We start from the raw sequence: 25,185 nt of genomic DNA on the forward strand, positions 1-25,185 counted from the left end.
TAGGTTTCTGTTTGCTTTCCCGCCTCTGTGCTCTGTCAGTCTCTCTCTCTCTCTCTCTCTCTCTCTCCCCCTCTCTCTCTCTCTCTCTCTCTCTCCCCCTCTCTCTCTCTGAGAGTTTGCTTCTGTTTTGCCCCCTTTTTTTTTTTTTTTTTTTACAACAAGGCTGCTTCTTTGGCGGGATATAAATAGAGCCGCTTTGAAAAGGACGCTTATATAAATAGGCATTTGGGCTACACTGTGTAATGTTCGCGTCAAGCTGTGTCTCCTTAGTGGCAGAGATGTGACAACTGCGAGCGGAAGAAAGAGGCAACGGAGTGGAGATGGAGGGGACGGGGGCTGCAATTGCCTGGTGAAAGCAGAAAAAAATATTCTAATAACTAACTTCCAATAATGTCGGTGTTGCCCACAACACCGCCAGCTATCTTTGGCAGTCTGATTTGTATGTGTGTGTGTGTGTGTGTGTGTGTGTGTGTGTGTGTGTGTGTTTCCCCTGTCTGTTTGCTGGGCACACATTAAGAAACCTGCACATTTCAGAACTCTGTGCGTGCTCCTGGGGGGCCACTGGGTGACCCGGCTCTCCCCCTCCCTCTCCTGCCTCTGCAGGTAAGGGGCCTGAGACGCTGTTCGCCGGGCAGAAGCTGAACGACAACGAGTGGCACACGGTCAAAGTGGTGCGCCGAGGCAAGAACCTGCAGCTGTCCGTGGACAACGTCACCGTGGAAGGTCAGTGGCTCGGCCGTCTCCGCAGAGAAGAGGAACGAGCGTTTACCGTTGGGTATGAAGGCAGAGCCACTCTTGGGCACGCCTGCGCGGCCCAGTAATCCACCACCATTGCTCTCATTAATAGATCCACGCCAAACATCCATTGTCCGGGAGTTAGCTGAGATGTTATCGGCCACGGCCTCATCAGTCTCTCTCGCCTTACAACTGTAAACTGCCGCCGCTAATACATTTTGGGGAAAGCAAACAGACTAGTAATGTGTCGCGGCCAACGTGTGAGCGCTGTGTGTATTTAGAGGGATTAGCTGGAAAGGAGAGGAAGTGGAGGAGGGGGTTATCCAGGCATTCGCGAGTTTGATCATGGGATTGTACTCGGAGCGGCCGCAGGGGAGGGGAGGGTGGGGTGTGCGTCACGACCTGGAGAAGCCCATGTGGGGAAGCATGCGAGGGAGGAGGGTAAAGGGGTCAAGATGAGATGTCGTTTTTCTTTACTTTGATTGTGTTATCATTTCATTTTTCCTTCTTTCTTTTGGTGGGGGCGGGGGGGTCGGTGCTTCCAGGCGGCAAAAGGAAAGAAGGGCAAGGGCATGGGCGGAAGGTGATGGATGAAGGTGTTACAGGAGGGGTGGGGTAACCCTGTGGAGCTAGGTGCCTGTATCCAGCTGGCTCCTGCTGGTTCATGAATCTGTTTATGAACCAAAAAAAAAAAAAGAGGGGGTAGAGCAAAGGCGAGGACACCGGGGGAGTCCGTCCCCGAGCTTTGGCATTTCAGCGGGCAGCGCACGAAGCATATTACCACACTATGGCCACTGAACAGGGTATATGTTGCCCTGTAGAATGGCAGCAAGAGATTGTAGATTGGAGTATGATTTCCTTCAGGAGTGGAAAACTCATATATTCAAGTTATATTTTGACAAAATGAATCATAGTACAAAACCACTTATGGCTATTGATCTGTTACCCCATTAAGTTCTTAAACTTTACATGCATAATCACAAAAGATTCAAGATTTGTATTTGTCACATACATATACATACTTTCATACATATATGCAATGAAATGTAATGCAACGCACCTGGTGATTACACACAATATGTCCTAGACAGAACACAGTAGCTACCTAAGAAAATTTCTTTCTACGAGACCAACTAACTGATTCCTAAAACGTAATACAGTAAGCTGAATACTTATTGAATAAAATAAAATATATAGAATAAACTCAAATGAAATAATATAGAATAGATAAAGGGAATTGTCTTATGTATATGGGATATGCAATTTTGTATATACAGATATGTGCATTAAAGTGGCATGTGAATGAAGTGAGGTAGTGTTTGTGGGATAATACAGCACAGTATACAACAGTACGGCGCAGCAATACGGTAACACCGAACAACCCTGAACAGTGATACAGTATGCGGTACAGTACGCTACATACAGTACAGAAGGTAGTGGAGCCTATGTGTGTGGCTCAGTGAGGACCCCTGGTGAGGTCAGCATTGACAGCTCTTATGGCTTGCGGGAAAAAAACTCCCGTCTCAGTCTCTCTGTCCTCGCTGTGTGACTGCGAAAGTGATTAATATTGAAAAAATTCACAATGTACCAGGTGCTGATTGAGAAAGCAAACATGAGGTTGCATTGTAATCCCTCACGTCAAACCAGTTTGTCGTTGTATATTTTGCATATTTTGACGACTGTTCGCCCCACAGGCCAGATGACCGGCGCCCACACGCGCCTGGAGTTCCACAACATCGAGACCGGCATCATGACGGAGCGCCGCTTCATCTCCGTGGTGCCCTCCAACTTCATCGGCCACCTCCAAGGCCTGACCTTCAACAGGCTGCCCTACCTGGACCAGTGCAAGAACGGCGACATCTCCTACTGCGAGCTCAACGCCCGCTTCGGCATGCGCCACATCATCGCCGATCCGGTGACGTTTCGAACTAAAGGCAGCTACCTGGCACTAGCCACGCTGCAGGCCTATGCCTCCATGCACCTCTTTTTCCAGTTCAAGACCACCACGCCCGACGGCCTGATGCTCTTCAACTCCGGAGACGGGAGCGACTTCATAGTTGTGGAGCTGGTCAAGGGGTAAGTTGGATGCGACGCCGTGTCGTATTATTAAGAAGCGATTAGTGCCGGCATGCCCGTTCTGCCTGCCGGAGCTTCTTCTGATGGCGGTAGCTCTAAAGGTTAGATTTCAGTTAAATTGAGTAAATCTTTGTGGCTATCTCTCCCTGCCTCTTGTCCCTGGTAACCGACGGTATTACACAATAGTCTGAGCTTCTTCTGTTACACAAAGACAAGGGTAAAAATATAAAAGAACTGGCGCAGAGGCACAACAAATATGTTCCTCAAACAAAGCACAGCCACAATAGCCTCAGCCCCCAAACACAATAGGCCACCATCTTTTTTTGTGCCAGCACGGAAAAGGATTTCTGCCATCTTACCTTGGCCCCACGGGCAAACGGGGACTTGTGCACAAAAGCAAGCCTTTGTTTATTTGAGCATCACACCAGGAAGTACACGGCTGCAGCAATCTTATGGGAGAAGCGCTCCAACCCCTCAAAAAAAGATGAGGAGAGAGAGAGAGAGAGAGAGAGAGAGAGAGAGAGAGAGAGAGAGAGAGAGAGAGAGAGAGAGAGAGAGAGAGAGAGAGAGAGAGAGAGAGAGAGAGAGAGAGAGAGAGAGAGAGAGAGAGAGAGAGAGAGAGAGAGAGAGAGGTCTGTCTTTGAATCCTCTATCCCCTCACCTTGACAATTGGAGTCTGACTGCTGTGTCGACTGTGCCCTGTCATCAACGTCGATCACCGACAACAAACGCTGCGTGACAGGAAAATATGAATTGTACAGTGAGCTCCCGACCATGACGCCTTCAAGGACTTCATTTTCACTGACATTGATTTACTGACGAACTCACAGGGTTTGTAAAGTAAGTCGTGAATAGTGTAAGAGAACACTAAAAACATGCTGTGCCCTCCCCCTCAAGTACGGGCTGTTGTGCAGCTTTTGTGATAAAACCTGTGTTGTGGGATGCACATATATCTGGCATCCGTGTCAGGGTGATAATGGGCTAAAATGGGGAGTGAAGTTTTGTGTGACAGTGGCTGCCATGATCCAGCTATCAAAAACCGTTCAGTCGAGATCGGAGTAAGAGTCCTACATGAAGGCAGAGCTCTCCTGCGATTGGGGTCTGACGCGAAAAGTTGAGAACGCTGCAAAGTCTGGGTTTTGGAAATGGCTTTAAGATGGGACCCAAACCCCAAACTGCTGAGTGTAAACTGCATGCTTTTCGAGGGATAACTGGGCTTTTGTTGGTTCAGATGCCAGTGTCTCGCAGACATTTCAGAGTCTGTTAGATCAAGCCGTTCCACTTGGCAACAAACTACTGTATGTAGTAAGCGGTTGTGCTCTCTTGCTGTAAAAGTGATGTAACATAAATGAGTTGAGTGTAAGGTCAGGCTGGCATTACCCTGTGCAGCCACTCTTAATTTTTGCAAAAAGCAGCATATTCACAGCACTCTATCGTCAGCAAACAGGAACTTCCATCGCCATCATAGGTATAGCTATATGATGAAAAGTGGAGGGAAAATCGACGGCTTTACAAGCATAATCACAACGGTGTCGCAAACAAACAAACAAGCGGCACAACTTAATCAAGGTCACGGGCAAACGGCTGCCTCGCGAGTGAATAAAAAGTTGAATTGTATCCGGCCACGACCGGATATTGCATTGCATGAGCTTTCTTTCCAGTTCTCATGTCTACCCCATCACCCCCAACAGGTACGTTCACTACGTCTTCGATCTCGGCAACGGGCCGTCCCTCATGAAGGGCAACTCGGACAAGCCGCTCAACGACAACCAGTGGCACAACGTGGTGGTGTCCCGGGACGCCAATAACGTGCACACGCTCAAGATCGACTCACGCACCGTCACCCAGCACTCCAATGGAGCACGCAACCTGGACCTGAAAGGTAAAAATGTCCGCTTCTCTCTTGGGCCAGTGAGTGGGGCCAAAGTATCCTCCTCATTCTGGACAGGTGCCTGGTCAAAATATAGTGACAAATTCCAGTGCTTGGTGGGCGTTTAAGTTCAGCAGGCTGCTCAAATCCATCTCCCAAGATTACATTCTTGGGGAATCACGGTACATTTTATGACGCTGTATCTCTCTTATGTGACTAAGGAATTTATTCTTAATTTAAAAGTTTATTTAGAGCACGACTGTTAAGTCGTTGTTGTTTTTTACCGGTTCACAATTTACAGGGAGGCAGAATTATGCAGAGATACTAAAGTGTCTCCCTTCTCCTCGCAAGGAGTGCGCACAAACTGCCCTGTTACAGCGCCATTGATTTTATTTTTTATCTTTTTTCCGATTGTCTTTGCATGATTCGGTAATTTGTTAAAGCAATCAGCCGTTTGCGGAAATGGCTGCCGTGGCGCTCACCCCCCGGTATTTATGGACGTCAGACGGCTCTGCGGCGCGGGAGGCCGGGACACAAGTTACGTGTATGCGAGGAGGAGCATAAATCCACCTGCAAAACAAGGGTAGACGGGGGGGCTGGACCAAATGTAACAGGCTGGGGTTTGTGCCTTGAAGGATGAGCCCCCGTGCTCAGCAGATGTTGCCTTTTGTTCCAACAGGTCAGTAACCCCAGACAATCAGTATCTTAACCTAAATCCGACATTGGAGACCGAGGGAGGGCGGACGGAAAACAATAACAGTTTAGCACTCAATATCTGTATCTTTTTCTATCATCCCTATGTGTCACACTTGGCCGTGCTTATGCTGCGCCGAGCTGCAGGCTTCTAACTGAGAGGAAATGAGAAATAGCACGGCACCTAGGCTACACTTGACTTTCACCTTCAAGCCTTTCATTGGAGAAACCTTTAGTCCTCTCCCTCTAAAATGCCAGTTTCTGGTTCAACATCTCGAAATAATAGCAATAGTTTAAAGCCACTCAAGTCTAAATGGCTGTATTTTGCTGCCGGCGTTCGGCGAGAGCTCGAGTCTGGGAGCTCAGGTAATTGTAGACTTGTGGAATTCTATCGGATTCGAGATCCTTGACATGACCGTTTGGACAATCGGGAGACGGTTGCAAATGGAACACAGTGACGGCGTTGGATGGATGGGTGGGGGGGGGGGGGTCGGGAGGAGTCGGGAGCAAAGAGAGAGAGGCAAAGAAAGCCAGGCGCCATGGGGACGGGCGGGGGAGCGGAAGACAGACCTCCAAACAAGAAACTAGGAGAGTGTTCCGGGGGATTGAGAGGGGCAGCTTCCTGTCCCCAGTTGTCCGTGTCGTTACGAGGGAATTTGCAGCGGGTGACTCACCAAGACCCCGTCTGTATGATGTCCTTGATGCTTTTCGTTTTTCTGCAGGGGGCACTCTTGAGGTTACCGAGTGCTGTTGTGTAAAACGTAGACATTAAGGTGAGAGCTCCTGGGGGACACTGGGTAGGGTTGGCTGTCTTTTTTGTTTTTTTTCTAGTAGCCGTGATTTAGCGACGGACCTTCAGTTGTCTGAGGCTTTGCCCTTTTTGGGGTGGCGGGGTAGTATGGATGTTTTTAATTAGCTCTGCCTTAATTAAGAAAAGGGAGGATGTAGACGAGTGACGCTGAGTGGTTTTGCCCTCGCGGCAGACCGGGGGGAGCGGCACGGCGCACAGAGCCGAGATTTTTTCGGAAGAGGTTTGGGGACAGGCCGGCGCACGTTGACGCGCCGCCACGAAATGCAATGCTTTCCACACAGATCACTTTTTTTGTCTCGATTCGCTTCAAAATACCGAAAGCCGCCACTTGAGATTCATGCGGGGTTATTGCAGTGATTGATGGATGGGGTAATCATATGTATTTCTCTCCTCGCTGTATATTTACCCTGACAAACTCCAAAAGTGAAATCGCTAACTGCCGGTTATTAGGAGGGTTTGGCTCGTGATTGGTACACCACGGCTGTCAAATGACGTCAATCAAGTCGGCACGGAAGGTAGAAGGCAAGGGTGTTCATGGGAAGCTAGGGTCGATTTCGGGGGCAAAAGAGGGTCATGGGGCGCCGTTAACAATGGCTAAAGGCGAGGCCTTGGCGTTACGGCGTCAGCGAAGGACCAGCCGTTCGTCGTCTAGCCGCGCAAGCTGTGGTCAGCGTCCCTCTGGCGGCCGCGTCCCCCCCGGTTTTTGCCGGGCCCGGGCGATTAACGGGAGTGCGGTGCCTCAATCTCGGGAAGAAACCACAAACCCAGCAATCGTCGGCAAGCTCGCTCAGCTGCCCGTTGTGGGGCCACGCGGCGAAAATAGCCCCATTTGCATAATCGAAATGTACAAAATTGCAGATGCCCCGTTGAACGATTTGTCTCTGAAGAGAATCTGGCAATTTGTGAAGACGAGGATGGGGGGAGCCCCCCCCCCCCCAGCCCCCCCCTTCGTCATCGACAACACGGAGGCTCTGGCCATGGCCGCCCGAACTGTCGGCGCGTTGAATGCATTTGGCTGTGGAGAAATGCTCCATCTGCGCTCTCCGTCTCTTAGCCAACTGTGTTGACTTGTGTTCCGCCGGCTTTTTTTCCTTTTCTCCTTTCGGCCCGAGCAGCCGCCGCCGCTCTGGCACTCGTGGGAAAGAGTAATAGTTGTAAATCTGACTTCAGAGGACCTATAGTGGTGGGGGAGATGTCTCTATCCTCGATTTCCCCAGTCTAGTTGGGCATTCAGACCGTGATCCGTTGTTCTGCGAGGACAGTTCCCCCTCCGGGACATCAAACACGGCTCAAGTCGTGGTGCGGTCCCGAATGCACACGCAGGAAAAAAAAAAAAAAAAAAAGAGGGAGAATTTACTCAAATAGCCATAAAAGCAGGGGGGGGGTTGTGAACACAGATGTGGGAATAGACGTACGGTACAGTATCACCGAACATGGCGGACATGCTTTGCAAAATGACGGTATATTTCGGCAAACGCACACAAGGCCAGGGAGCGTGGTTCTTGCGGCTCGGTCTTCGTTAACTTTTTTCCTCCCATCCCCCTTTCAACATCGTTTTCTGAGCTCGCCGCAAACGAGGAGAAAACACGTCGCTCCGTTTTGCCCCGGCTTCCTTTCTCGCAATCGCCCGGAGACGAGAGCGTCCGGGTCTCTCTCTCTCTCTCTCTCTCTCTCTCTCTCTCTCTGTGTCTCTCGCTCCCCCTCGATTTGTATTTCACAAAAGCACGACTAAAAACATCTGCGAGGCGTCTTTGTGTAGTCGTTTAAGTAGAACACCCCCCCCCCCAGCACCCCCCACGTCCGTCCGTCCGTCCGTCCGTCCCGGAGGGCCCCGCTAAATAAATCCACTTTTGTGTTCTGAATGCGTGTTTTTGAAGAGCGAGGAGACGGCGCAGAGGGGGAAAGACTGTGATATTCCTTCTGACAGCTCGCATAAAGTATCCGCAACGCTCGTCCGGCCGGAGGGCGTCGAGCCGCCTGACGCGCCTCTGCTCCTGTGGACGGCGAAACCGTCGGCGATGGGTTGTGACGGGCTTCGCGCACAACGCCACGGACTTTGCGCACGGGTCCCTCAAACTCTTCCCTTGGCGAGCGCGGTTAGGGCGGCGGTTTGTCACTGTCGCTGTATTTACAGTTGCACCAATTTCGCAGATGGTGCGGCAAGCTTTGGACTAAATGCAGCTTTACATCCATGACGGCCGGCGAACTTTGAATTTCACGGCATCGTTTTGACTGCTTCTCTCTTTTTTTTACGGCGAGGAAATAAAGTCAATTTGAAAAGATGTTGGGGAGGCGGGTAAATGCATTGCAATCCGGTTTCCGTTTGGGCGCAGCGCGGTGATGAAAGGCGACTCCGTCGAGAGAGTAGGCGCTTCGGCTTCGGTGATTTCCGATCGGCGCCCCCCCCCCCCCGGATCCTCGTCAGCGAAGGCGATCCCAGAGGTTTGGGATTCACGGCTCCCCCCGATGGCGTTGGGGATTCGGTTCGGGGCCGCGTACGGCAAACGGCCCTCCCGCCAGCGCGGCGGCGACTCGAGCGTGGCTCGGGTCCTGAACCGCACGCGGGGCGGGCCGCATTTCATCATCTCGTTACCGTTTCAGTAGTCAAGTGACCAAGGCCAACGAGTGCCGCCGCTCGGCGTGTCTGTACCGTGAATAGAGAGCTCCTGACTCTCGGGCCATGGCAGGAGGTGAGTTAATTACGGCGAAATTGATTTTGCAAGCCGGCCAACGTAAGCCTCCACATCTGCGGCGCTTCAGTGTGAAAGAGGTCGTCCGGGGGGGCGGCGGCAGACTATTGGCTGACAATTACTGAGATTCCTTTTTCCGGAGTAGGTAAGGTATGCAAGGGGTCGCCCTCCCTTTCATTCCTGGGTTTTATTTTTTCTTTCTTTTTTTTTTTTCTCTCTCTTTTTCCATTTGCAATTAGCCTTGCAAACAAAATGTGTTTTTTTTTTTTTTTTTTTTTTTTTTTGTTTGTTTTTGACTTCGGGGCCCCGGCACAAAAAGCGAGACGAAGCCGCGGGGGGGGGGGGGGGGGAGATTTTTATCCTTTCCGCCAATGTGAGGAACTTGTTATCTCTGTTTTCTTATCAGCCCCGCAATCACATTACCTGGACGGCATACGTCTGTCAGGCAGAAGCATCGGTCGGGCGCGGAGGGGGAAAAACCTATCCGGACGCAATCTGGGGCAATGGCACGATTCGTCGTTATTTAGTAACTCTGGTTTGACTGAAGGCATTTGAAGGGACGAGAATTGATATTTTATTCGCTCGCCGCACAAATTGACCGCGATGGAGCGACGGGTTTTTGAAGTGCCGGTGCTATTTTGCAGCACTATAAGTCCAATCTGTATCTGGATGAACGGCTTTCTAAAGGCCCGCTTTGTCTCTGTTGAGGGTTTCATTCACCGATTACGAATATGAAATACAATTATTAGTGCAACTGAAGTTGATAAATGGGGGGAAAAAAACCCCCCCAAAAACCAAAACGGGGATTTTTGTTCCCAAAACAAACAAACAAACATCATTGTTGGACAAATCTTGATTTTTCCTTTCCCCAAAAAATAGTAACAGGGAGGAGAGTGATAACAATGAGAACGGGGAGATCATTAATTCTAAAGCTGAATAGTAGAGTTGTGCTCAATCTGTGCTGCAGTCTCTCTCTCTCTCTCTCTCTCTCTCTCTCTCTCTCGCTCTCTCTCTCTCAATTCAATTCAAAATGCTCTCTCTGCTTCATTGTTATGGGGAAATACACATTTGTATTGCCAAAACGAATGGGAAACAGAACATTTTAACGGAAAAATGTTAACGTTGCAGTCAAAAAATGTGTACAAATTAGCGAATGTTACCAAAAATGTGCACAGAAAATCCTAAGCCTTGCCGTTGAGGGAAAAAAAAAAAAATCAAATAGAAAATTTTAACTCTGTTGTTAAAAAAAAAACCATCTATAAATCACATAAATGGAGACCTAAAAAATAGAAGAATTTGGCATTGAAAAGTGTCTAGATAATTCAATGCTAATAAGGGTCTCTCTCTCTCTCTCTCTCTCTGCAGTTGAAATTCTGTTGTGGTCATGTACAAGACGAAGTGCACCAAACAATTCTTGAGCAAGTGCATCCAGCGTTACTGTGCAAATAAACGCGACGGCCGCGGGGGGATTTGATACGGTCATTTAAAAGCCATTAAAGAAATGACACAAATGAGCGCCCAACAAAGGGAACACGGGGATTTGAGTCGGCTTTGTTTTTTTGGGGTTTTTTTTTTTTTTTTTGTTGTTGTTTTGGCGTGTCTCGTGAGATCTCCCCGACGATACGGCGGGCGGGGGCATGATTTGGCACGTCTCGCCCCCGACGTTCGCTAATGAAGCCCGCTTGCGCCGAAATTTGCGAGGAGAGCGCCGTTGAGCGCGCTCCATTTCGGAGACAAAAGCGAGACAAATTGAAACACAATGCGGAGGAGAGGTTTTGGCGACGGCGGCGGCGGAGGAGGGGGAGAGAACGAGAGGCAGGTACACACGCTTTTAACGAGCTCGGCGCTTGCCAGGGGTAAACATTCCGATTCGCCATTTGATGGTGCCAGAGCTTTTCCGGGGTTTTTTTTTTTTTTTTTTGTTTGTTTTGTTTCTTATTATCACTCTCGCGGCTAATATTGGCCCCCGACAAACCGGGGATAAGGTGTTCAATAATCCCGCCACAATACCAATACCTTGTGGCGGTTTGGCCGCGCCACCAAACCGAGGCCCCATTGTTTCCCTCCCGACGCTCCCACCGAAGCTGTTGACCTGCCAAAGCGAGAGAGCGGCGCCCAAAATGGAAGGGAACAAACGGTCCAACGGTGAAATCCATTCACGGCTGAATGCCTCCTGAAATTCAGTTTTCCCGTGTTTCCTCAGTTTGCACGAGCCATGCTTTTTATTTATCGAATGCCTAATTGTCTCCCTATAGGTTGTGAATATTATCCTACGACACAGGAATAGTCTAATGTAATGTAACTTTTATCAACAGCCTCAGCATCGTGAGGTAAAAAAAACAAAAAACAAAAAAGAAATCCCCATTTTTGGTTCGGTTAAGCCGCTTTTTGATGACATCCGCATTTTTGGTCATTAACTCCTGGCGTGCAGGCTCCTTGATAAATAGATGTTTGGGAAAGAGGATCCGCCACGTTAATGCGGTTGTCAAAAACAAGTTGTCTGCATCCGGCATGAGAATTTGCGCGCACGCACGCACACACACACACACACATACAGCAAAATCTTTCCAGGTGGCAGCGGATGACAGCGCTTTATTTCCTTGATAAATTAATATCAGAATTTGAAATATTGCTGTGCTACGGATAAAAGTAAATAAACAGACAACCGAGTTAGGGAGCAGTCACTGTCGCCCGGAAACGAGCCTGGCTCATTCATGGCATTAAAAGCAAGCAGCCGCCGTTTGTACGTACGGTACGCTCACGTCCCCATTAGAAAACAATGGAGGATGCGCATGCAGGTGACGTCTTCGCGTTTAGAAATACAGTATGCGCCGGGCTTCCATCGTTAACACGCGACGCGACGCGACGCGTCGCAAAAGCAAAATTGGTTTCGAAGTCAATGACATCACACACTGAGAAATGTAGCTACTGTAGCCCCGGCACATTCCCTGTCAATTTCGGGATGAGATCGTGTTTCTGAGAAGCCATAGTTTGCACTGGTCCAGCGGTGATGCACATATTTGCAGGACACACCCAGCTCGACTAAGTTGAAGTTGCCGTGTTAGATTTGTGCTATGCAATTCATTGAACTGCGCTATGGAACTCAATTTTACAATAACACCATATCCCTATGATTTACACCAATAGGATCCACAGAGCAGTGTTCCCCACAGCGTTTTCTTTCTGCCGCGGCAAAATGTTTTGAGGGAAATAATCCCACGGCACAGGGTTAGCCCTGTTAGCCACAGGACATAGAACTGTGCTTATTATTATTATCATTATTATTATTATAATTATTATTATTATTATTACCTACTTAGTTACTGATGCAAGACTCGCAAGGGATTCATTCGTAGCGAACAAATCTTGTTAAATGGCTGAGGTTGCGGGAGCCACTCTCTGGCGAGAGTCGGTGAGTGAATGTAGAAAACTGAAATTATTCACCGAGAACTCAAGTCCAAGGCAACAGGGGTCTCGGTGTTTGGCGTGATTCATATTGAATGTGACACGATTTACGCTTTGCATCCCAGCAAAATAAATCATTTTGTATTTTTTGAGTTAACCCCGAAAGTCCCTCCAGAGAAATGCAGAAAAACCACCAAAATAAAACCGCTGCTCTTCTCGCCGATGGGCAAATGGAAAGCATTTATTAACATCACGACCGTGATGTTATATGGTTCTCTGACGAAAAAAAAACAACAATACAGATCCAACCCCTCCAGGTGAGATTTTCACGAGTCAAAACAGCATTGACTTACAGCTGTGATCCATCTCCAGCTAAACGGGCCGGACCCCCGCTCAGATGGGCTCCGGTTATTTGTTTGTCGATCGGTCGGCCGCCTGGTTCAGATGTGGGCGGCCCGATCATTGGCTGCGTGCCTGCTGTGGACACGTTTCGGCGGGTGACGTCTCTCCAAAGCCGATGCTTTTTAAATGGCGGCGGGCATGCGCGGCCCACGCCTCTGTTTGCCTCCAAACGGGAGTGCCATCGATCAACGGCACCCCGCGGTAATGACCGGCCATTGACCGGCGGCCTCCCCCGGGCGGCCAGCGGGAGTGAAAAGCTTTCTCTTGAATCTAAATGTGCTTACTCCAACACCACATGCTTGGACTTCTGCCCGGCGCGCATACAAATGTTTTGTTTTTTTTTCACATTCTGTGCCTATTGCACTCTCCCAAAACATGGGCCTTCCATTGCCGGGACTAAACGCGCTACGGCACCGGCCGTCGACACTCCCCGTTTTTTACTGGGGCTCTCCCGCCGATCTCCGCGATCTCCACTCCGCCGACCACCGCGCGGATCTCGATGTGTTCATTGCGGTTGAATGAAGCAAAAAAAACAACCGTGCGTAACCGCCTCGCCAACGGTGAGCCGCTGTGCCCGGAAATTTCTCTCATTCTCAAATTCCCACGACCTTGTCGTCCGGTCTGTCCAGGGTGTGAGCCGTCGCTCGTTGGTGCGCTGTGCGTCTTTTCATCATCGACAGCACGATGCCGTTACCACAACGCCGGGGTCCGCCCCATTCGGTCAAGACGAATGGGCTTCCTTGCCTCCCATGCCGCAACTGGCACGGCAAACACATGTGGCGGCAAGGCCATTACTCGCGTTCCGAGAAAACGCGCGCCTGTTTGGAGCGGCCACGTAAGAGGGACGGGGCCGGCTCCAACTCGACGGCTGAGTTGTCGACTGCCGCCGAGCCCGACTCAACCTCGGCAACCTCTCGCTCTCGGGGCCGTTTGAATGTGGCCGCGGCTTTGAGAGCTATTTTGAAAGAGCGGCCCCGGCGCTCATCTGGAGTGTCTGCCCGGTCTGAAACACCGACTCCCCTGCGCCAAAGAGTCTTAACCTTGTGCGCGGAGGCGAAAAAGGCTAAGAATGCGCCTCTGCGCATGAACACGGGGTTAGGTTGTTGGGGCCCTCTAGTTCCCTGCGGGAAAAGGTCAACGGCCTCCTCTGTCATCCCGTTGTTTCGTAAGTGCCCTCGAAGCAGCGTTCCTCCGGCCCTCGGGCCGCGGCGAAGCATCCAATGAGTGACCTCGTGGATTTTGATTCCCCGCACGACGACTCCATCACAGCTCCCTCACCGCGTGTTGAGATTGATTCGATGTTTTTATTTTTTTTATTATTATTATTATTATTATAATTATTATTATTTTTTTATCCTGCACCCTCCCCGCGCAGCGCCCAGACTAAAATCTAATTAAATTTCTCCGTTTGATGCTCGTGAACTCCGTGAAGCTTTCACCATCAAGAGAGTTGGGCAGTCTGTGTATCTGTGTAAAAATAAAAAATAAAATAAAATACAAAATGTGGGTTGGTGGCTGCCAAAACTCATTAATTCGATTCGGTTAAAGGAGTCATTTTACCGTACGTTGTTGGCCCCGGCTACTACACCTTTTAATCTTTCACTTTCTAATGCGCTGTTGTACAGCACTTTGAGTTGCATTTAATGTTGGAAAGGTGCTATATAAATACATTTTTACTCACTTACCTTGTATGTTCTTTATGGTTTTCTCTCTCCCTCTCTCTCGCTCGCCCTCTCTCTCTCTCTCCCTGCCTCTCCCAGCAAATCATCGTGGTGGGGCCTGAGTGCTACAACAACGCAGTGTGTTATACCTTTCCGTTTTTCCTCTTCTCCTTTACTGACCTGTCGCCCACCGCGATTTGCCGTGGTATTACTTTAAGCTTCAACCATTTCTACGCTCCTTCCTCTCTCTCTCCCCCTCTTCCCTACCCCTCCTTCCTTTAATGCCCACCCCTCCTCCTCCTCCTCCTCCTCCTCCTCTTCTGTCAAATGCTGGCTCCTCTTCTTTTCGCCAGACGGGAGGGAAAGGATCGAGGCGGCGCGTTTCTCTCCTTTTTTTTTTATTGTTATTTATTTTATTTTTTTTTCGAGGTTATTATATCTGTTTCCAAAGTGTGTTCCGTTTGAGGAGGGCGGGATAATTTGTTGCTTTTGAAAACGACGGCAAACATTCAATTACGAGTTATTAATGCCGCCGCAGAGAGCGCAGGTGAGGAATGAGCCGGCTAATGTCGAAACAATGAATGAATTGTTTCCACCGCGCGGGCCGAATACAATATAAGCGCGCTCATTCATAACGCGCGGCAAATTGTCGAATTGAATCAGAAGGGCTTCTTTATTATTTCCCCAAACTTAATCGGAGCCGAAAAGGCTTTTTTTTTTTTTTTTTTACCACGAGGTTCTGGTTTCCGTCGGGCGGCGAGACGATTGGATTTTTTTAAATGAAGACAGGTCGGGGTTGGGGTTTAGACAGCCATGACAGCGCATTATCTGTTATTTATTCACGAAGGATGGTTAGGGGCAAAATAAAAATCCGTACATCAAATGAAGTAGAAAACAGTTCAAACTGCGAGAACAGCGCGAAAACGGAAGGAGGACAAAAATAAAAATAAATGATCCACAGCCGTCGGCGGGAATGTTTCGGAAATTCGGCCGAGAAAAGGTCGGACGAAGGAGACTAGTACCACTTGGTCCGACTTTTTTTTAACCTCTCACGCCGTTGGTTAAAAAATACTATTTTACAGCAATTAGGGGAAAGAAATTCAGCAGCCGCCGCCCCAAAGCCCGGCAGGCTTTCCCTTTGATTTAGTCACACGTTCCCTGTTGAGCGCCGCGGACATTTAAAAAAAAAAAAAAAAAAAAAATGTTTTGTTTGCGTTCCAAAGGCAGTGGGCGACGGACAGATAGAGACGGGGGGGAAAAAGTAGACGAGGAGAGGATGGACGTATCGACACTGAGCGAGAGAGGGAGGATGGCGTGGGGAAGGTGAGATCGAGGCGGCTCGGAGGGAGGGGGAGAGAGAGAGACAAGGGAGTGCGCGGGCGAGGCACAGCGAGAGGAGATGGCGCGAGATGAATGCAGGAGGAGTCGGAGGCGTCGCAATGTGTAATGATGCCTGTCTGCGCCGCTCTATTCAAGCCCCGTCGAGGGTGTCACGGCCACAAACACCCCCTGTCACACACTCAGACCCCCCTCTGAACCTGTTTCCACGGGCTGTGGAACGGCACTGTGTGTGTGTGTGTGTGTGTGTGTGTGTGTGTGTGTGTGTGTGTGTGTGTGTGTGTGTGTGTGTGTGTGTGTGTGTGTGTGTGAGTGTGAGCGGTGTCTTTGTGGTGGTGGTGACGGGTGGCGCCTGACCCTCCTCCAGCCATCCATCACCGCAAACACCGGGTGTCCCATTCTGCAGGTGGCTGTGGTCGCTGAATGTCGGTGTGTGTGTGTGTGTGTGTGTGTGTGTGTGTTCCACTTCTAAGGACGTATAAAAAAAAAACAAAAAAAAAAACGAGTCATCGTGGGAAAAGGCCCCCACTCTCAGAATAAAACGGATTATGGTGCGAGCTCCTTTAAAGGTCGATTGAAAGCCCATGTTTTATCCATTTTGAATCTGAAATCTTTCATTTATTTTATTGATTGATACATTTTTTTAGATAGCCATTTTTAAAAGCACAAGTGCTTGGCAAAATTAAAACCAGGGACTGGACGTAATAAAATAGAAGATGAAAAATGAAATAATTGAAATAAAATAAAATGAGGAGCCCAATAAAATATGAGTTGGAGAGACAAGACATTCTCATGGATAGGAGGAAAACAACATTTTTATAGGTATGGCGAAAACGAAAATAAAAACACGGCTAATCGATAAAAATGGGTTTTTAGGAGCTGCTTATAACAATCAACAGATTATGGAAGTAATGGAGACAGGTCTGCAAGTTGTATGATTTCCCGCCTTATCATGGTAAAAGAGACATTTCCCCAAAGCATATCTATGTACAGGAGTGTATAACTATATCATAATATGAGAGGAAAACCAACTAGAAGTACCAAATAGTAGTACAAACTAGTAGTACCAACGAGTAGTACCAACTAGATGCGGGACTTGCAAACCGAACAAATCTTTAAAATGAGTCTGGAGTCACTCCCGGCAAAAGAGTCGTCGTGCAGCTGGCCACGCAGGCTGAGCCGAGCGAAAACTCCCCCCGAGGACCCCCAGCCCCCCAACAAATGTAATGACTCTTTTGCCCGAATCTCTCTCTCTCTCTCTCTCAAAAGAGAAAAAAAAAAAAAAAAAAGCATCTCACTTTCCATTGTTCTGAGCGAGGGCGGCGGCAGCGGCCGCAGGAGTCGATCCCCGTCAACGACAGCAGCGTCGCACCGACGTATAATCATCTAGATGTCATCTGACTGGGAAAACATCTCGGCTGTGGTTTCAGAAACGTGCGGCCCCCGGTTGAAGCGCCGCGACAACGTTTACTCCCTACCAGGTGTTTTATTGTTCTTTTTTGGGCGGGGGCTGATTGGAAGCAGCTCTGTAATTGGCCAAGCTCGCGTTTGTCTGTTGTCGCCGCCGACACCGCGGCCATTCAGAGAGAGAGAGAGAGAGAGAGAGAGAGAGAGAGAGAGAGAGAGGAGAGAAGAGAGAGAGAGAGAGAGAGAGAGAGAGAGAGAGAGAGAGAGAGATAGAGAGAGAGAGAGAGAGAGAGAGAGAGAGTAGAGAGAGAGAGAGAGAGAGAGAGAGAGAGAGAGAGAGAGAGAGAGAGAATTTAATGAAAGTTAATCACGGCCTCTGTGGGGGGGGGGGGTGTCTTTTATTTCCCCAGATGAGAGAATGACGTTGCGGCGTCTGCGATTCCTTCTAAATATCAAAAGTTCCCGTCACGACGGATATAAATAATGGATACGCTGAGCAATCTATCAGCATCCCGCCGCCGGGTTATCGGTGTACTGTAGTCACAGCACTGGGGAGCCAATTATAGCCGCGGATGAGAAAGAGATTTTGTCTGGAGGTGTCTAGGCCTTGTGCAAAAAAAATACTTGCAGCATAACAATGATACTGGATTAAAATAATTATGCTTTCTTTCTTTCTTTCTTTCTTTCTTTCTTTCTTTCTTTTCTCCCTGGTTAATTTATAAAAAAAAGAAATATCAACTTCAGGTCTTCCAAGCCATCTTTGAGGAGGTAAAAAAAATAAAAAATAAAATAAATGAGACGGTTTGCTGTGACAATACTCAATTTCCAAACAGCACTCCAAATGTTCAAGTCCTGTCTTTTATCCCGGAACCCATGTGGCCCTTACGTCCGGTAACGGATCGATTCCAAAATAAGTAACGTAGCCGGTGTATTCAACTCAAATGGTAATCAGCCGCCCCTCGCCGTCGCTTCAATTGTGAGTGACTTTGCTGGACAAATAAAACCTCTCTTCTCGAAGAAGCGGAGTAGATCGCTCTTTTGAGAAAGAAATGTCTGTGGCACGGTAGCCGGTGCACGGAGGGGGGGCGGGGGATCAAGGGGGCTAAAGATCCGGCGGGCACAGTGGTCGGGCGCGGCCCGGCGGCGGCGACCCAAGAGAGGTCATTAGGGTGACCTCGGCGATGCCGAGCGGGGCCTCCGAGCGGGACCTCTGAGCTGGGCCTCTGAGCGGCGTCCGGCGTGGGCCCCCCCCCCCCCCCCCCCCCCGTAATTGGTCCCCCCCCGTACCGACTCGCGCCGGCTCGCCGCGGCTTCCTCGCGCCGCAGACGCATTCATCACCTCTGCCGGGTGGGGGCGCACACGCGCTACACCGTGTAGCGTCTCAGACAAGGACAAAGGAGCGGCGCTAACCTGCTGTGAAGACTAAAGAAAAAACGGTGCCTCGGCGGGAACGTCCTAGACGGATGACGCTGTCTGGCGTCAACCCCTCCTCCGTCGCCGTCCTGCCCCGTGACGGCCACGAGACGGATCGCGTTGCTAAGGCGTCGGCGGGAAAGACGCCGGAGAGGGGGGGGGGGGGGGGGCGAATAAGGAAATGCAACAAAAGATGAAAATAAACGCTATAAAAAAAAAAGACCCCGATGTTTCAATCTCAGCCTTTTGAATTCGGCAATTACGCCCGGATCAACCTCCCGCCGCGGCCGTGAACCAGGCTCGAATCATTTCGTCCAAATTTTTTTTATCGGAAGGAAAAATAACTCGGTCGGAGACGTTTATGTTGAGTCCCGCATGAACGCAGCGTGCCGTGCGCCTAAGTGGTCCTAAAATGATCGGACGAGTATTCATAAGTACAGCACATCTGAAAAAGCAATAACTTGTTACCTCGTCTACAACACTGCGCCCGGCCCACCGGCGGTTTACTCTTTTTGGATATTTGCCGGTTGACTCAGTCAATCTGTCAGCCGGCCCCGCTTTAATGAATTCGCCGTATTGATTAAAATGCCTTGACATTCCGGCCGGAGAGATATGGCGTCTCATCCGCTCATTAATTTCCGGAGAGAGGTCGGCAAAAAATATGTCGACTCATCCCATTAAGCGGACTCCGCATGTCGTTGACCCCGTGGACCGGAGTTAAGTGCATTTCCCCGTTCGGCGCTCGGCCTCCGCCGCGACACCTCCCCGGCGTTGCCGCGTCTGACCGAGCAGACCGTGAACGCTGCCCCTCGGGAAACCTCAGAAATGCGGCTTTCATTTTCGTGGGCGGGGCTTGGTGACGTCCGGGCTGCAGAGGCATTTGCCGATCATCGGCGCGACTGAATAGCTCTGAGCGGAAGCTGCGCTGTCCGCACTCAGGTGCACTGACCCAAAAGGAGCGGCTCACACCGAGGAGTCGTTCCTTTCCAGCCTCTACGTCCAAACGCGTTTTCCCCCCGATCATCCATATTCAGTTGAACTTGTCGTTGAGTATTATTATTTTTTATTTTTTCATCACGTGACAAAGTGCTTCACAAGAAATATATGAAATAAAGGTCATTCGCATAAAAAAAGATGGGACGCTATTGAGCAGACTGGCGTTTGAATCTCCACGTCTGAATTTTGCAGCCGCGCTCCCATCGCCGTCGTCGGCAGCTTGCGACCGAGCGGAGTGACGGCCCACCGGGGTGGGAATAGACCTCGGAGCGGGGAGCTCAAATAAAGCAGTGCTGTATCACACCGGGTGCCTTTCGATTGAGAGGACGCGCCGCTCAAAGTGATTCGTCCATTCGCTTTTCGAGCGCCACTTCAATATTTCCGCCAAACGGACGTTTTCAGACGAGGCACTTAGAAGAGGAAGAATCTTTAATTGTCACACAGCACACCACACTGCAACACGTGCACGCACACGCACGGGTTGGATTGTGGCCGGTGAAATGCGGCCTCTGCATTTAATACCGTATTTCCTGAAATACAAACTGGGAGTCAAATGTAAACTTATCTATTCATTTATTTATTTATTTATTTATTTATTTTCTCCAAAACAAGCAAATAAAAAGTGTGTTTTCATTGTCGAGATATTTAATTCACTCCGTTTTCCTGCTGCTGCGGCGCAGACGCCAAACGCTTCTCGGGGGCAAATGCCTCGCTCCCCAGGGCTGGGGAAACTGCAATGCCCCCGTCGGCTACCACCACCAGTGCGACTCTAAGAGTAGATACTAGCTCTCCCTTTTGTAAACACACGTGGGTTTGCATGGCATGCCACCCGGACGGAAGTTCGATTTAAAATCCATCCTAAAATATGATCAAATATACTGAATAAACAGAGGGAATTAGACATAAAAGCCTGTCTCCGAAAAAAAAACAGCTTCCAATAAAGGCCTGGAACCCTCTGCAGTTGAGGTAAATAAAAGCCCCGCTTACTACTTGAGGGAACACGGTATTTACGCTTCATATAAACCATGAAATCACCATTGTTGGAGACTTGGAGATGTCTTTGGTTATGAGCTGCAGACCCACGGTCGAATAACATCGATGTCGTGTTTTTCCACTTGGGTCAATTGCGGGGGTAAGACCAACAGCCTAACACGAGGGGCGGGGAGATGTCTCTATTTAGCGTCCGTGCCATATCAGTATTGCGAGAGTGTTTTTTACATTGATTCTACAATCAACGGTCTCAGTCAACAGTTTAATGCATTCAAATTGTGCCCATTTAATCTTTACCGAAGAAGTGTATAGCCATCCGACTATCTCCCAACATGTTTTGAGGGCCCGCAAATTGCCGCCCCAGTAATAATTGACTTTGAGATTACATCAAAAGAGGATTACCCCCGACCTCAAGGCACAGGCAATCCATTCATGGCTGCCTTTCCTTTTGGAGTAGATAATGTAATATTGGTGTAGATAATTCAATTTGAATGTGTTAAATGTGGATGAGGGTGACGGCAATGGGTCATTACTGCTTTTAAATCGTAACTGTGTTTTCTTAATCGTAGGGGGGAAAAAAAAAAGTATCTAATACGATTGCGATTGATTTAACCAATCGCGCCGGTAACACAATCATTACATTACATACAACTCTTTTTTTTTTTTTTTTGTTTGTTTTGTTTTTTCATCCCAAGCAGCGCACACTAAATACATTTGCCCGTACTCCACGAACCGACCGTGCGTTTTAGTTGCCATTTGCGACATCGGCGGTGTCACAGCGCGGGGGGGTGGGGGTCAGATCGCACCAATCAGAGCAGTGGGCGTCGGGGGAAGGCCAGGCCCCCGGAGGGAGCCGAAACGGTTGCAAAGATGGCTCTCCGGTCATCACGGTGCAAAGACCGTCATCGGCGGTTCTCCGTCGCGTCGGCAAATATCTGCACCCGATACTGCAGCGTCACCCGCCCATTCCGTGGCCCTGGGCTGCATACTGTATGTACGATGACCTGACCTGACCGGTACTTTTACCCTTCAACATCTTAAATGGTAAGTTAGTGAGTCAAACACTAAGTAGAAACTTATCAAAGGCTCCCGGGGAATAGTGCTTGACATCGCCCTGATTGATTGATTGATTGATTGACACATTTATTTTAAAAACACTCGTTCAGCCATGGCATTAGGTGTTGACATCTAATTCCAGGGTGGTCCCTCTTCCTCCCGACAGTGCCGGCGTGCCCAAGACGGCCCCGGCGGATGCCTGGATTGATCACTGGGTGACGGGGGATGAGGAGGGGAACGGGAGCGCTCCTTCCCTTTCTCGCCCGGCCAAGTATCGGGCGGCCACAGATCCAAGCGCTCACCTGCTGTGGGTTCCTTAGCCAACGTGGGTAACCCGGCCCTTGTAGCGTAGACCGCTGAATGACACGTTAAGGCCCCCCCCCCTAAATAAATAAATAAAGCCGAAGCTTTTTGGGGCACGGGAAAGGCAGCGCACGGTGACGGCCTGTTCGTTTTTCGGTTACAGTCTCGCATGTGCTCAATGTTCACTTATTGAAGTTCTGGAGCACACGCTTACAGCATTTTATTGGTACGGGATCGCGCCTCTTCCTCGAAGCTTGGGATGACGGCGATCATCGTGGTTGAATTGAATCACGGTAATTGTAGGTGTCCGATGTCCGGCCCACGACTATTTTTGGAGATTTGATGGTTAGTGGAGTTTGTAGTCCGCACTCTAATTCCCTGAATCAGTAATGAGCCTATTGTGGTGAATAATTGTTACATCATTAATCCTTTACTTTCCTGTTTAACAGCACAACAATTTTTGGGGGGGAGGTTGGGCAATGGTCCCGCGGAGCCTGACATGGGGTGCACAGGGATTTTTTTTTTTTTTATTATTTCTTTGTTTCGTTCAATTAGGAAGCGGAGTAAGTTTAGGTGTTTAATGAAAATGTTTAATCGTGAAGTAATCCTTTAGGGTCCCGCGGCAAGCTCCCCCCCCCCCCGAGCGCCCGCCACTGGGTGAACCTAAATGGATTATTCCATAGCTTGTTATTTGCTGCGCGCCAAAATCCTACTAATGAACTGCGTAAGCTGCGTGGAACCCCAACCTACTTGTTGGCGTCTCGTGTTGTCTTTGTGTATCTTTGCCTATCTTTGTCTGCGCCGCTTAAAACGTGGCGCGACCACCACACTGACCGTAGATTTCTGAGCGTATGGGAGGGCAGTTCCAGCAAAAGCCGAACCCATCGTAAAAGCCGGTGTTAGAGTAGACCAGCGGGGTTGACGTCAAATTAACTGAACTGAACGTTTTTGGGGGTTTTTCGCCTCCACCTCCATACTTGGTTCTGATGGATCCTCACGGTTCCGGTCTGATTTTTGTTTTTTGTCCCCCCCCCCCAGGGGAGCTGTACATCGGTGGCGTGACGAGAAACATGTACAGCAATCTGCCCAAGCTGATTGCGTCCCGGGACGGTTACCAGGGCTGCCTGGCCTCGGTGGACCTCAACGGGAGACTCCCAGACCTGATCGCGGATGCCCTCCACAGCGTGGGCCAGGTGGAACGCGGCTGCGACGGTAAGCCCATCAAACATCAACAAGACCCATCAAACAAAAGAAGGAACACACGAGCCTCCCAGCTCTCTATTCGGGCGAAGACGAGCTTCGGCCACGTCACTCCGACGTCACCGTCATACACAAAACCCCTTCCCTCCTCTGTGAATCCCGCACGCATAAATCCATGTTTAAGGGCGATATATCGCACCTCCTATCAATAATATCCCATCCAAGTATGTTATAATCATTCATAAAAAGAATTTCCCCGGGCAGTTAATTTCGGAGCACGTGACGGCACAGATTGGGGTCACCACTTACCGCCGCTCGCTCCCCACGCCGACGGGCATAACGACCGGGCCCCTCAAAAGGTCCAATCCACCGCCCCCCCCCCCCCCCCCCCCCCGCCACCGCCGCCCCATCCCCCAGCCTGCACCTCTTCTATCATGTTTCCTCAGCACAGCCGAGTGTCAGGAGAGCGTAGCCTTGATTTCCCCGGAGGGCCGTGCCGGCCTACTCCGGCGCTCCCGCCTCCTTCTTTCGCTCCCTTCCTTTTTATTCTTTCCGTCATTTTTATTTTTTTTTTTTTTTATTTTTTTTAATTGTTACGTCTCTCCTTGATCCCCGACGCCGCTGCCTCTGCCAGCCGGCCTTATTACCTGCCTACAGTCATACAGCGCAATTACTTGGCTCCAAACACAGTGTAAAACTGCATTAAACAGTCATATTGACTCCCTTCGGCACTCTAAATGGACTATAATATTACCTAATGATTGAATGTGCCGAGAGCCGAGAAGTTATCGTTGACATTTCCTTTTCTTTTTTTTCTTTTTTTTTTTTTTTTTTTGTGGGAGGGGGGGGGGGCTGTTCGACAGAATAATAATGTCAAATACCGACTGAGGCCTTCAGCGGTCCATGTCCTCTCGCAACTTCGAAGGAAACATATGCGTGAGAATGCATTTTCGGCCGAATTCACTTCATTAGTGGAAGAGTCGGGTAAAATATTTAACAGCCGCGCCGGTTCGATTCCGACCTCAAATCGGTTTCCCGTTAAACTTTTTTTTTTTTTTTTTTTTTTTTTTTTCTAGCGTCGACCGGTCGCGTCCAAAATACCTCGTCGAACCTGCGCTTGCCCCCCCCCCCCCCCCATGCATATATTACCGCCCGTTTTTAATTAAAATTTGCTTCGGCAAATAATTGTCTCGATGAATCTCTGCCAATGCCGGGATCCCGACCGACGAGGGGGCGGCGAGGTTGGTGTTAAGCCCAAACGCCGGGGCAGGGGAGCGGTCGGAGGTGGCCAACCGGACAGACAGACACAGAGAGAGAGAGAGAGAGTGAGAGAGAGAGAGAGAGAGTGAGTTCTGCTGATTCACGGCGGTGCTTCGGGATGCCGGGAACACAGAGACAAATGAGTACCCTAAATCAGATTCCAAAATAGGCATCCGTAGAATTAGTCCGGGCGTCGTCCCGGTGTGCCATTTGCTGCCGTTTGCCGCGCCGAAACGACGTCCCGTAGCCATGCCCCACCGGCGCTCCCGCCTGCTTTGCGAGCGCCGTGACCAGATGTTCGTCGAATTGTTAACCAGCTGTTGGCTGTGGAAGCGGGCGGCGGCGCCGGGGTGGGCTGCGCCTGCGCCTTCCAGGTGGGGTTGCTACAGAGATGTTGGCCCCGGCGGCCCCCACCCCTCCTCCTCTCCAGTGTTACCCGGCGGGCTCGCGCGTTGGGAGGCGTCCCGACAGATGGATCCGTGACGCTCCGGCAGGCCGCCGAGTTCGCGGGCGAGCGCGGCGCCGATCGATACTTGAAGGAGGCGCGGGAAGCGATTACATCGACTCCGGTATTAATTATGACAATATGCTTAACGAGCACCTCAAGGGAACCTTTTTTATCAGGGAGGAATTAGCGGGGCAATTAGCATACTGAGCAATTTGTATTAAAAGCAGAGCTGATGAAATGGCGACTTTTTTTTTCATTCAAGCGGACATTTTTGATTCCAAGTCGGCCAGTGCTGCCGCCGATGTATTTTATTTTATTTTATTTTATTTTTTAATCTATGCCGGTCTTTATTAATTGGGCCATTTGCAAATTGCCCCATCACATGCGTCTTTATCAATATGAAAACAAATTAGTCTGGCCCTGAACCATG

At 49.7% G+C, this 25,185-nt stretch overlaps 1 protein-coding gene across 1 annotated transcript in view; it reads left to right on the forward strand.

The window, feature by feature from the left end:
- Positions 1 to 25,185, forward strand: part of nrxn2b (neurexin 2b) — a 677,945-nt gene that overhangs the window by 359,624 nt on the left and 293,136 nt on the right. Inside the window, exons 12-15 of the mRNA XM_080022852.1 lie at positions 604 to 723; positions 2,430 to 2,811; positions 4,503 to 4,693; positions 22,886 to 23,059. Coding sequence (XP_079878978.1) covers positions 604 to 723; positions 2,430 to 2,811; positions 4,503 to 4,693; positions 22,886 to 23,059 — 867 coding nt within the window. The remainder of the gene's footprint in view (positions 1 to 603; positions 724 to 2,429; positions 2,812 to 4,502; positions 4,694 to 22,885; positions 23,060 to 25,185) is intronic.

The sequence above is a fragment of the Zeus faber genome (genome assembly GCF_960531495.2).
Source record: "Zeus faber genome assembly, chromosome: 22".
In the NCBI taxonomy this organism is placed as follows: domain Eukaryota; kingdom Metazoa; phylum Chordata; class Actinopteri; order Zeiformes; family Zeidae; genus Zeus; species Zeus faber.